At 39.5% G+C, this 14,353-nt stretch overlaps 1 protein-coding gene across 1 annotated transcript; it reads left to right on the top strand.

Annotated features, from left to right (window-relative positions):
- The first annotated feature begins 266 nt into the window (after window positions 1-266).
- Window positions 267-10,492, top strand: oaz1b (ornithine decarboxylase antizyme 1b). Its single transcript, XM_036587680.1, is given in 6 exon segments — window positions 267-474; window positions 3,798-3,849; window positions 3,851-3,937; window positions 6,174-6,346; window positions 7,254-7,339; window positions 9,353-10,492. Coding segments are annotated over 6 exon segments (663 nt in total). The 5' UTR covers window positions 267-343; the 3' UTR covers window positions 9,487-10,492.
- Window positions 10,493-14,353: the final 3,861 nt, after the last annotated feature.

Raw genomic sequence — 14,353 nt, 5'->3', positions numbered from 1 at the left:
CTTCTGCAGCTTGTTGTGTTTTCATTTTCTCTGTCTGCTGCGTAGCTTTAATTTTCTTTTCCACCTGTACCACGGCATGTCCCGCCCCTTCTTCTCTGCGATTGGCTAGTATCCGCTCGCCTCCCGTGCTACGATTGGCTAGCGTTTCGTACTGACAAGTAGTCCGCCCTATGGCCTGCCGTTTAGTCCCTCTGGCCAATCCCAGCACAGGATAGGCGGTCATATGGCTGAAAACGGGTGTAAACAAAGAGCCACATAACGCGATGCTACAGCGGCTTAGTTTTTCACTTCGTAGTCGAGACGAGAGCAGAGTGAGGCGGCCGTGAAACGTCCCCCGGGCCGGATGGTCAAATCTAACCTCCAGCGGATCCTGAACAGTCACTGCTTTGCTCGCGAAAAAGAAGGAAAAAGGCAAAACCAACCCGAGATGGACGCTTTAAGAAGTAGTAGTAATATCTGTGACATGATTGGCAAGTAAGTGGAAAAGATAAGCTGGTGGGGGGAAGGGTTAGCTTAGCTTAGCATAGTTTAGCTTAGCCTGGCCTATCATTGCTTAACTAATCACGAAGCTGAAGTCAGCTTCCTGGTCGAATTTCCCCGTTCCACCTTAAAAGGTGCAACAGTAACTGCGGCACTATTTAAGGTGGAACGGGAAAATTCGACCCGGAAGCCTCGTTAGCCTAGCTTAGCTTAGCTCACGCTCATCTGTATCTCGCTTTCTGTAACACTTGCCTGTATAATTGCTGTTTAAAACGCTTTAAATAAGCATTTAACATGTTAATATTCATGTTGGGTTGTTTTTTTATTTCATTTTACTGATCGAGTCAGCGCGGTTTCTGTTCCTTAGCAACATGCTAACGTTAGCTAACTAGCCAGCGAGCTAGTTGCTGTCAAAGATTACGGAAAACTACTAAAATAAACCAACATCAGAGGGGCTGTAGTGTAATTTACACCTGTGCAGGTGTACCGAACAGGTCACAGAGTCATGACATCGAGCGCTAACGGAGAGTCTTTCCTTCGGCAGTGAAACGGCGAAGCAGGCTAAGCGACGTCGGGCTCCCGTGAATTTAAAAGGCCTATTAGCTTAGCTTAGCTAAGCTAACTGTGGCGTCTGTTTAAAGACGGTTCAAGTGTCGATTTAATTTTATTTTCTTGTCAAATATTTAATGTGATGTGGATTCATTTCTGTATGCTGTGCTATCCCAGGTGGTTGCTAAGGTGGTGCTTTATTTACGTGTGAAGTTTTTATAACGTTAGCCTAAAACAGGCGTTTAATGGAAATGTTTCCGCGTCATCCGCTGTGACGCCGCCGTTGTTTTCAGTGATGCGTCACAATAGCCCCGAGTTACAGCGATGACGTCATGATCACGCAAGTGTGAATTAGACACATTTCAGTTAAATATGACCTCATCGGTATTAGTTTTTAACTGGAGTTCAGTTATTTCCATTCTGTGGTTGCACAGATTTAAACTTATTGTTGTTTACTAGTATTGTAATGTTTACTTATTACATTGTTTATTGCAGCTAAATAAAAATGAGTTTTTTTTGTTTCAAAAACCGTTTTTCTTTATTAAATAAGTGTTTTCGCTTTTCATAATACAGTTAAATGACACAGTTGTTCACTGTTGCATCATAGTATCTCAAGTAGGGCTGGACAGTATGATCTTTGACGTTACTGTGATCCTCAGTATGTCGCAGTATGCTTTTCTGAGCATATCATGGATATCGTCAGTATTTAAAACCACCTCCCAGCTACATGTTTGATTACAGAGAGCACAGTTAGACCTGTTTGATGAGATTTAGAGGAATGTTGATTGAGAATAATTGCTTTAAAGTAATAGTCAGTACATAGTTCGTTTTGAAACGTGGAGCTGTTTTGTTTGTTTCTACTTATTAGGCGTTATTGTAAAATATTGTATAATATCAGGTATAATAACTTTTTTGAAGTGTTGTGATGTTACGTTTTTGCCATAACACCCAGCTCAAGTTCCTCGCAGTGATGTCAGAGTTACCTACTTCAGAGTTTGTTAGCTGTTCATCACTGATGGCTGTTGTTTCAACTGGTATGATTTGGTTTAGTTTTTTGAATGTTGGCTTACAATTATAGATTTAAAGTATTTCCAGACTGTTAAACAACCGGTTCAGTTTTGTGTAGTCTAAACACGTGATTTGGCACATATTTTTCACCAGACGTTCTAACTCGTAGTTAGGGCTGGGCGATAAAACAATAACGATAATTATCACGATATAACTTTTCCTCGATAGAGTGATACGACATGTTCGATAAATGTTATAATATAATACACCGTTCTCACACTTCCACGTTCAGCGAAAGCCCTGGAGGCGTTTTCTACTGCAAGGAAAGCGACACTACTCTGCTGTCACCAGGAGAGGGCGCACTTCCGAGTTTTTCTACATGATTAGAGAGGGAGGGGGACACGAGTAAGATGAGTCTTTAGCAACGGCTGAAACGCGGAGTTATACAGTCCCTGTCTGAGTGGAGCGACCGGCGATCTGTTCTCCTGTGACCGAGTGTGAGTGACGAGGTCAGTGGTGTAACTGTACTGACCTACAGTGAACTCACCTCTTTCTGTACATCCTAACAGCTTTAGCAGCGTTAAATCACAATTCTCACAACTACAGCGCTGTTAAATTACAGCCCTGATTTAAATGACAGTAAACTGAGGAAGCTGTGAGGCAGTGGAGAGCGGGAGAGCGCTAGCTTTCCAGGCTAGCTGTTTTTATCAGCTGGCTAACTTGAAGCAGCTCACTGTCACTCACACAGCACGGCGAATTGATGATACTGTAGATCAAACAAGACACAAAAGCACCGCTTTCAGTTTAAACGTACCTAAAAGGAGGACTCTGTTTGTCTGGTGTTGATATTTTGCGGTTCACCCCTTAAACTACTGTGATAGTATAGAGAAACCCTGTCATCGCTAGCTGGTGTCTGAATACTGTGCTGTCGTGTAGCGGGGTAGCCGAGCGCTCGGCACCAGCTAAAAATAATCTGTTTTCTTTCTTAAATTATGACTATTACAAAATAGCCGTGCTTTTCCAGCTGGTAAAAACAGCTCAGCAGACACTTTCTCCCACTCTCCCATGACAGATCTGTGAATTGGTGAGTGTTTGTCGTGTTCAGACCATAAAGAATAGTTTAAAACAGCAATTAACCCCCCTGTAGCAAAAGTCAGCCTTCAAACTTGAAAGAAATAATGATTTGACATTTATCGCGATATGTATCGATATCGAACAATATAAATTTCGTTTATCGTGATAACATTTTTGGCCATATTGCCCAGCTCTTCTTGTAGTTAAAATGGGTGTAATTTGGTTCACATGTTCCCAGACTTGCATGCATGTCCAGGTTTATTGCGCAATAAATGGTTCGTTCAGTGCGTCACGTCCAGCTGCTTCATGATGGTGTGTGGTTTTATTGGGTTCAGGATCAGGCCTTGAGCTACATCACCTCACAGTCCAACACCTGAAGCAGTTAAATATGCCAAATGCAGTCATAGTTATGTACTGCAGCCTAGATAAGAATTTGTTTGACATTTTACAAGCCAGGCCAGATTATCTTAATCACAAATACCGTCTTGCCACCCGTCCCCTTTTCAGTGTTATGCGGCTGCCTCGAGACCGAGATGAGATGAGATGCCCAGATAATTACAGGACTTTCTGTACCGAGGCCTTTTTTAGCAGCCAGATTATATCAGTAGCATCGATGCAGCGAAGATGATGAATGTTTGTTGTGACAGATGTTTAATAACTCTTCTGTTTGTGTGTATGTGTTGCAGTCTGTCTCTACGCTGTAGTAGTACCCCTGGACCCGGGCCTCTGTGGTGCTCCTGATGCCCCTCTCCCACCCCTGAAGATCCCAGGTGGGCGAGGGAATGGCACACGGGATCACCCTCCCACAGCTCGGCCGCTGTACTCAGTGAGTTCACACGCGTTTGTCTTGCATTGCTAGTGAGGACTTAATTGATTTCTGCTGATTTTTGTATTACTGTAGCCAAATAACACACCTACACGTAAACCCAGCCCTAACCTTCACCTCAGTACCCAAAATTCTTTGTGTTTTTCCAAACAAATCCTTATTTTCTAACTACACTGTAAAAAATGGCTCATCAATTCATTTGGTAACAAGTAAAGAACTAGTTTTGTTTAATCTAAATGAGTGCTTTGATTGATTCTTTCAATCAGTGTCATTTTATGTGTTGAATAAAACTAATTCATTTGTTTGTTACCACATGAAGTCATTATTTTAGGTTGAATTGATGAGCCATTTTTACAGTCTACTTCAACACACTAAGTATTTTGAGAACATTGATTTTAGTTTGCTTTTACTGTATATTTGTAGCTATTTTGCTACTATTCAATGTGTTTAAAGGCAAAAACTCACTGACTGCTGAGATTATCAAAGTTTGTTTACATGCCTAATTTTGTTTGTGTATGTGTCTTTGGTCAAATTACATGTTTTAATGAAGTTACACTAAAATAAGATGAAATAACATGACACATCTTCCTCCAGCAAAACTGTGAATTTGGCATTTTTCTGCAAATTTTAGTGCAAAATTTCTATTTATTTGCTGCAATAAAATAAAACAGAAACTATAACGTGCCGTAATGTTTTGGCCACATTTATTTATCATTTTTTTCCCCCAAAATATGTTAAAATCCATGAAATAAACACTAATTGAGCATTAAAATATGCAAAAGTATCCCCTCTGCAGGGGAGACGTCAACATATTTTCACTTATTTGACCGAAAGAGTAACACAAATATGGCCTTCGCGTATTTGATTTAACTTGTATATGGGACATGAAGTAAAAGTGGGTGTGGTTCATACCAGAAGAGAGTGTGAAGTGCAGGAAGTGACTGTATTTACTAACCGCAGCAGCCTGCAGGGTAATTTAATTTACATAGAGCTGCCACCGCCATGTTGGCATGTATATTAGGCAGCCAATCAGCAGTCTAGATTTTGGAAGCTCACAGATGCTCATAAGACTGACTACTCAGGAATATAAAGCCGAACGACTAATTTTTCAGTAATCCAGTCTTCAGTTGGTACCATAAAAGTATAGAATTTCAGTTCACAGCCTCTTATATGTAGTTTGTCTTGTGAAAAAGTTTAAAGAAACGTTTTAATTGTTATTTAGTTATTTCTGACTGTCAGTCTGTGAACAAAGGTGGAAACTTCTTGTAGGTCAGTCTGCAGCTCACACACTGCAGGCTACATCCTATCACATGACCTTGTGGTATCAGAGCGCACAGGACGCCCACACACACACTCACTCACACACTCTGAGGCCTCAACAAGCTGTTCATTGTTTATATGCAGGCCTGTGTGCTCTTGTGCGCAGAGCCGAGAGCTTCTAGCAGGTTAAAGTGAAAGTAAACAGTAGTTTCAGGAAACGTGCTGCTGTAAGGAGAACTTTCTGGAACCGGAATTGGAAGCGGCTTCTGATTTTCTTCTAGAGCTGATTTTATAACATAGTTTGAAACTAGTAAAGCCATTCGAAACCCTGCACTTTGTGGGTAAACGTTTGTTTAATAGGCTACATTCTAGCTTGTCACTAGCAACGGGCAGTTACCGGATCGGCTGGACTTTGACGTTAAAAGATGAAATTTCTGCGTAATTCAGTTGTTGAGATGTGAAGTCATTCAGACCTGCAAAGATCATGCAAAGGGTTCTTTGAGTGTTCATGGTTCTATATAGAACCATTTTCTTCACTAAACAACCTTTTGAAAAAACATCTTTTTTTAAGAGTGTAATTGATTCTAGGTTTGCTGGTTTGACTGTCAGTTTACGGTCAAAAAATGTGCCAGGATTTGCTTCCCAAAGAATATTTGAATTATTAAAATAAAGTTTTAAAATTTAAAATTTTTACTAGTTGTAGCCGCAGAGTGGACTGGTTTAGATAAGTACAAGAAGCTCCTCATCCTTCACTCTTAAAGCTGGTTTCTTGAGGGTTCTTTAGTAAAGAAGGTGCTTCTATATCGACCCATGAACACTCAAAGAGCCCTTTGCAATCACTAACCCTAATTTATTAATATTACGCACTAATACACAAATTTTCTGTCTGTATTGTGTAGCCCTAATCTCTCTCTCTCTCTCTCTCTCTCTCTCTCTCTCTCTCTCTCTCTCTCTCTCTCTCTCTCTCTCTGAGTAGGACAGGAAGTTGACTGTGACGGAGCAGCCTGCTGGGGCTGGTCGCCCCGGGATATTGCACTTCCAGAGCCGGCCCACCGTCTCCCGGGTGATAAACTGGGAGGCGGTGCTTCGCGGAGACGGCCTGTACGTCGAAATCCCTAACGACCCGCTCCCGGAGGGCAGCAAGGAGAGGTGAGTGGTCAGTGGTCAGCTCCAGGGGTCAGAGGGGATGTCACATGATAACGTCACATGATGCCATTAGCTAAGACATGTTTTGGGAGTGAAGCTTGCTAATAAGTAGTTAGTAAATAATGGAAGTTTATACTAGGGGTGGGCAGTATGACCATATTTTATCGTTATTGTGATGCATGCTGTGACATCACTGTGACATTTCTAAGCATATCATGGATATAAGCCATTATAAAGTATGCATAATTAGTCTTGTTTAATTGGGTGGGTAGTGCAGGGTGTAAAACGTTGAATAGAGCCCACTGTATCATGTTCATAGTTTTTGACTGGGCTTTTTTTTTTTTATGCTAACTTACCAAAGTTATTTGTTTCGCTCATCCACAACCTGATATTGATATGTAACGTGTGTTATGAAAACATTCTCAAGTATCTTGATATTGTAATTTTGCCATATCGCACACCCCTAGTTTATACCCCACCGATTAGCGTGGTGCTAAAGTCGTCACACAGTTGTCTCAAACTGTGTCTCTAATGGTCTTTTGTGATTTTTGACATTGTACGACACACTTATCTGTGAACATGGACTGAAGTTCAAGCTGCTGAGATTTACAGCATATTTTTGTTCATTTTCTTAAATAACAGGTTTTTTTTTTTTTATTCAAAATCTTGCTGTTGTCGGAATAAAACCTCATATCTCCAGAATGATAAATTTACTTTTAATGTAAGTCAAAGGAACCAGACGTCTTTCCAGGTCATTTTTGGTTCAAATTGTCAAAAACTGGTACAAGGTTTTGTTCTGACAGCAAAAGTGGGACAGAATGAGAGTGAATTGTCAGGATGGTGTTGGTCAACATGACCACACATGTTTTTATGCATCATGTGCTTAACGCCTGTGTTTGTTTCCCACCAGCTTTGCTTCCCTGCTGGAATTTGCTGAAGAACATCTAAAAGTCGTCAGTGTGTATGTCTGCTTTTACAAGAACAGAGACGATCGTGGTATGTTTAAATATTATTACTACTACGTTTATGTATATTTCCCCCAGTGATTATTATATGAAGTATGTCTCAAATTACTCATTTTAATGAAATATTTTTAGTTTGCTGTTTATGTTTCAGCACTGGAGCTATGAGGCTAATGAAGCTAACAAGTAATACAAAACTATGTACACCAATTAGCGTGGCGCTAACTGCATACCTGTTGTTTTAAAGAGACTCTCTGCTCGTCTAGCTATCTGTCTTTTGTTTTATTATATTCAAAAAGCATACCTATCTGTTAAGATTACATTGTATTAAATTGAAAAGAATTAACATGTATATTAACCCTTCAAGTCCAGGTTTATTATTTAGTAGCTAAATGTTTTACAATTCAAGTAGATGTTCTAAGTTATAACTTTCTAAAATCTAAGTTGTCAAGTTTAGACCCCCTGGTGGTTTTTGGCCATTCAAGGGATTTAAACTACATCAGTCATCCAACATACTGAAAAAGGCTGTTCAAGGAAAAAAGGGAAAGGGTGAGCAGTGAGTGGAGCTAGATACGGAAATTAAGCAGGTATAAACTGCATCTCAGAGCTTTTAATCAGTGTTTGGTTTTTATCCAGTCTATTTGAATAAAACTTGAAAGCAAAAATATTAAAATAGGCCACGTTTGTTTGTGTTGGACATTGTGAAATTGTTGGACATTGTGAAATTGTTGGACACTGAAAAGGTGTTGAAGAGCTCATTTGATGAAAAGAAATGAAAAAAAAAGTTCTTTTTAAATTGAAGATTTGAAAACTAAGCTGCAAAAACAGCCCATTATGATTTCGTTGGTTTTGTGATATCCTCTGTCTTTGCATGTGCCCACCTACTCAGCCCATTACAGATTAGCTCCGCCCACTTACATTGAAGTTATAAGGAGTGTTTCGGTCTGGATTGGTCTTTGAATGAGGCAGCCAGTCATTTACATATCAGTCGTAAATGTACAGAAGTGAAAACATCCTTTTTAATTCTAAGGTACAAAAAGTTGGATGATGGTTATCAGCAGGTAATTATGACTTGTTGAATTAGATTTTTTAAATCGTGCAGCATCTCTGGGTCCTGATTTTAGCCCTGATTGTCAGTCTGGCCGAGTCGGTGCTGGTCAGCTCTAGTCTGCAGATTTTAGGTCAGTCAGAGTCGACAGCTGGGAGAGAGAATTGAGTAAAGTGAGCGGCGCAGACTCAGATTTCTTTTATTCCCGATCGTGTTTCCAAACCGACTGAGTGTAAAGGTGTAAACTGGTCAGCGACTTGATCTGAAGGGACTCGTCCAACAGCCGATGAAAACTGAGAGCACGAAAGAAGAAAACAGAGCAAGTAAACAAAGAAAAATGGCAGAACGTCTCTCACATGACGCAAAGCTTTTCAGTGAACTCTGAAACTCATCTTTACATCCTTTACACTCACTTAAACATGATTACCTGCTGCTTATTTACTGCGTCAGCGAAGGCAGCAGCAGCTCCACGTTCGTCTATGTGCGTCAGGAGAACGTGCAAGTTCGGTTCAGCAACAACTTAAAAGTTGAGTACAGTATGATTCCCAATATTAGTCACCCCCACAAATCCACCGAAAGCAGTCAGATAGTGTCAGATGGATGTCCAGTCTGGTTATAATCTACTAGGGCATGTCATGTACACGCTTGAAAAGATGGTTCTTTAATAATGAAAATTGTTCTATGTAGAACCTTGAACACTCAGAGAACCCCTTGCATGCTTAAATGGTTCTTTGTATGGTGAAATATTTTATGGAGAATGTGTTGTATATACATACAGCACATTCTCCATCAATCTGATGAGCCATTTCACCATGCAAAGGAACATTTTAAGCATGCAAGGGGTTTTTGAGTGTTCAAGGTTCTTTATAGAACCGTTTTCTTTAAAGAACCGTTCTTTTTGAAGAATGTAGTATATCTAAAGGCTGTAATATATTACACTGTACAGAATATGTAAGTCATAAAGGCTCTTAACCCCTTTTCTCTCGTTCCTCTCTGCAGCTAAGCTGGTGCGTACGTTCAGCTTTCTGGGCTTTGAGATTGTGAATCCGGGCCATTCCCCCGTCCCGTCTCGACCCGACGTTTTCTTCATGGCCTACAACTTCGACAGGGATTCTTCTTCCGATGAAGATTAGTTCCGGACCCGAGACCTGCGCCCCCTTCGTCACCCTCATCTCCTCCACCCTTTCGTCTTTCTCTCCTCACTTAACCCCCCCCAAACTCCATTTATTCTCTCTTCCTACAATTCCCTCTTTCCCTCTTTCCTCTACCTTTTGCCCTCCACGTGATACACCCCACCCCGTACCCCTCTTTTAAAGTGAGCGCTTCTCTCCTCATGCTTTTGTGTTGAAATACAGCTGGATTTTTCGGTATTTTTCGATGTTAGTGTGGCTCATCTTTTTATCCTTTACTCCTTCCTCTTCCTTTCCGTGTCATTCCTCTTTCGGTTGTGTCGACATTCTTGTTATGAGGGAATCATCCTGCAAGGGAATTACGAGCATATTGCAATTCTCACACATATAAAGTATCAATCAGTGTGTTCTTTTTTTATCGCTCAGTCTGTTTATGGAAAGTAGATGAAAAAAATGTTTTCTTTCTCTTGAATGTACAAAAGGTCATTCAGTTTACACTTTCAGGTACGTTAGCACTGCAATTCAATTGGCTCGTATGTTTAAAGTGAATTCGTCCTCCTTTAGTGTGTCTGAAGATGTTAAATTGGTAATAAACACGTTGTCACAGCCAGCGCTTTGCTGTTACCTCGGAACGGAGGCCTCGTGGTACTTTGCAGCTCAGTGGAAGCTCAGCGTGCCGGTCAACGGCACGTTTGACAGTTTTCAAATTGAGAGCAAGTTGCGAGAAAATCAGCCGAACTAATTGGTACAAAGCCAGAAGGTCAAGAGGAGGCGTAACATCCAAAGTGCTTTTACCTCTTTATTTTGCTTTTACCTCTTTATTTCTGTTTCGTGAGTCAAACTTTGAACCTCATTTTTGGAACCGTTTTGCTGTGCTCCTCTCATGAAGCTAGCATTCCTTCTCAGCTTTATTTTTTTTTTCCAACCTGGTGGTTTGAACATTTTGATGTACACTTGCATAGTGGTACCTGTTGTGCTTCTGTGATAATAAAAAGATTAAAAAAAGTTATGAGGCATCCGTCTTATCTGTCCTCGTGCAGGTTGTTGAGTTTATGATTTTACATTACATATTTTTATAGTAGTGTCATAAACCAAACTATGGAGGAATGAGCAGACAAGTTTGAGTGTTGATTAGGCAGTAAAATGTAGGAATTTTTCAGTATTTAGTCACCAAGTAGAGCTGGGTGATGTGGCAAAAATATATTGCTATGCTTCATGAAACTTTCCTGATGTCTCAGTGTTAATTTTTATAGATAGCTGATCAGTTAGAACAGAAAAATGCTATAAATATACGAATGCAACAATTTTTAGTCAATATTTTGCATACTGTTGTGCTAAATCCAGTTAAACGGGACCAATTTTGCTCTCTATAATGAAACATGCAGTCACAATAATGATATAGTCATATTGGCCAACCTATAATAAGATATTTCAATGAACAAGACCCATAGCCAGTGACGCAGTGAGGACATTTGTGGTGTATTAAGGAATAACAATTTAATTAAACATTTAGTACATAGTTTTTTTACACTTGATTATTTTTGCTACTAAAGTATTACTTTGGTAGATTATTACTTGAGTGTTGTTTAAATTAATACTCGTACTACTGAATAACATTTCCATGAGGGGAAAAAACATAATTTTTGCTCTTTATGTCTATATATACCTTCGAAGTACTCTTAAAGACCTGATTTTTTTTCTAATTTGACTTTGTTTATATTTAAACATCCAGCTAATATCAGTGTAAAATGAAGCTGCAACAGCTATGCTAATGTAGCTTTGTTTAAGGACCACTTTCGCTAAGTCACTTCACCTCACGCCACAAAAGAAAAGTTTATACGATTTATTTTTACATTATATATATATATATATACTTGAGTATGTTTAAATGTATACTTAGTGACTTTCACTCACTTTAGTTTGCTTCTTTATTGTTTTAGCAGAGGAGCTCCAAGACTAATGTAGCTAACGAGTAAAGAAAGTGTATTAGCTTTAAGTTAACTTGGTGCTAACTGCATAACTCTTCACACACTTACCTCAAACTATTAAGTTGTCTCTGTCTTATTTATGATGTTTCTGACACTTTGTGAATCCATAGAAATGGACAAATGTGTGTTAGCATAGCTAAAAACAGTAGCAGCTATTTTGAAACCTGCATTTTGTCAACATTGATCATTTTGTGAGGGAAACTTTACATGTTATTGAAAGCTGTGCTCAATCTTTACTGAGTTTTAGTGATCTGTGATTTGTAGGTCAGCAGAAAGCCCAGTTTTGGCATCGTCACATACAGAAATCTGATACATGGAAATACAGATTTCAAATATGATGTATATTAACACATATGGAGTTCCCTTGTATCCAACTTACGTTAATCACATATGAACATATATGTGACATACATGCCAACTTATTTGAAATTGGCCATTTTTGAATATGGCACATATATTTCAGCCATATATCAACATATACAAACATAAATGTGTGACATATTTAACACTATATGATAGACACAAATACTTCCTAATGAAATGAAAAGTATTGCACAATAAAACTCTAAAAACATGCAAAATTAAAACAGAAAATAATTTGGAATATTGTTCCCTGACATATTTAATGTGTAATATATGTTTGATATTCAAAAGCAAAAAGATAATAATAGTACCAATTATAACTATACTGGGATGGATTCAACCATGAATCAGACAAATATGTATGATCCATATATTATGCATAGAAGACTATTATATTTGATACTTACGTATGTCTACACAACATGTGATTTTAAATAGATGTCTGAGTCCATATATGGCCATCAGATGTCTGTATAGGACAGAACAATATGACATTTTAAAGACAGTAAATTAAACTGAAGTTTGAAAAATCACTAATAATGATTGTTTTCTGGTATTAGGAAGGTTTAATGTGACCCGTTGACCTTGGTTATGAAATCAGTTTTTTCCAAATTCAGCAGCCAACCACTAGGTGGCATTACACGCTTTAGTACTGGGCTGCATTCAGCATTCAGCATGAGTTTACACCAAATAGAAGCTGCGAGATGTGGACACCTGTAGTTAGACGCCAATCTGAAACATAGGACTTTTTCTAGAATAAATAAATACATTCAAATGCATTTTTGTCCACTTTATCAGCTCCACTGACCATATAGTTTCACTCTTTAGTTCTACAGTTACAGACTGTAGTCCATTTGTTTCTCTGCATACTCTGTTACCCTGTTCTTCAGTGGTCAGGACCCCCATGGACCCTCACAGAGCAGGTACTATTTGGGTGGTGGATCATTCTCAGCACTGCAGTAACACTGACGTGGTGGTGGTGTGTTAGTGTGTGTTGTGCTGGTCTGAGTGGATCAGACACAGCAGTGCTGCTGGAGTTTTTAAACACCTCAGTGTCACTGCTGGACTGAGAATAGTCCACCAACCAAAAATATCCAGCCAACAGCGTCCTGTGGGCAGCGTCCTGTGACCACTGATGAAGGACTAGAGGATGACCAACACAAACAGTGCAGCAGCAGATGAGCTATCGTCTCTGACGTTACATCTACAAGGTGGACTGACAAGGTAGGAGTGTCTAATAGAGTGGACAGTGAGTGGACACAGTGTTTAAAAACTCCAGCAGCACTGCTGTGTCTGATCCACTCACACCAGCACAACACACACTAACACACCACCACTACATCAGTGTTACTGCAGTGCACACAAAAACTGCTTGATTACTAATCGGTTATCAGTCAGTGTGTTTACATGCTCTTAATAATCTAATAAGTGCAGTAAATCAGATTTTGTCAGTAACTGGTTCAGTGTGTTTTCGTGCTCTTGAGTAATCAGTTAATGGGGAAACTCCTGGTCTACATGAGTCAGGCAGTAATCAGATCTCTGCTTTACAACCGGCCAATAAACTCACAGAAGAAGACGTGACATAAATGTAACTTGAGGCTCATCCTAAATACGAATAAACATCAACTAGAAGACTAATATTTAAACTCATGTCATCGAGCGTGTAGTCGGTTTCAGCGTCGCTCCTAAAGTGCTGTGCTCGTCTCGTGGGTGCCGTGTTAAACGCTGCTCGCTGTTTCCGGGACGACGCTCTGTTTTCACACATGCTCAAACTGAGAGAAACGAAAGAAATCAGAGTAAGAGTTCACACTGAAAAACCCCATTACTGAGCTCAGATCCAGCCTCTTTATCAGATTTCTAGACCTTAATCTGATCTAAGAAATCAGAGTTTGCTGTTTACACGATCACTTAATAATCAGATAACTGCAGAAAATCAGATTATGATCAGATTTTTAAGTGCCTGTAAACACACTCAGTGTTGCCAACTATGAAAGTAGCTAAAGCCGTGTTTGAAAAGCCACTAGATGACATCATGTGCTAATTAGCATATTTTTGACATCATTGCATCGTAATTGCCTTCCGCCTGGTGTCAGGTGGTGTCAGCCCTTTACGTCTGGCTGCTTCTCTCCTGTTCTCTGTGCTCACATACACCCTATTTTAATACAATTGAATTCCCATAAAGCTGCTATCATTATATAACACTAATGACTGGCAACATTGGCCCTCGTTCACCAACCGGTCTTAAGAAGAAATTTCTTCTTAAACCCACTTAAACCCACAGTTTTCACGAAGATTCTGACTCATCACTGTTTACTTATTTGGGATTTATTCTTAGGTAAGAACAGAATCTGCACACATTCAAGAGCACAAAGGTGAGAACAGTTCTGCACTTTAAGAACACGTCATGAATCTGACGGAGACTTTTTTAGAGCAAATTTAAGAAGGAACTTAGTAAGATATTGGTGCACATATGCAGCTCATTCACATATGTGCTTATTTGGAAAAGAAATCGATAAAAG

The sequence above is a fragment of the Colossoma macropomum genome, unplaced genomic scaffold (genome assembly GCF_904425465.1).
Source record: "Colossoma macropomum unplaced genomic scaffold, Colossoma_macropomum, whole genome shotgun sequence".
NCBI classification, from domain to species: domain Eukaryota; kingdom Metazoa; phylum Chordata; class Actinopteri; order Characiformes; family Serrasalmidae; genus Colossoma; species Colossoma macropomum.
Note: the sequence above shows the minus strand (reverse complement) of the source record. Positions and strands in the feature narration are given on the sequence as shown.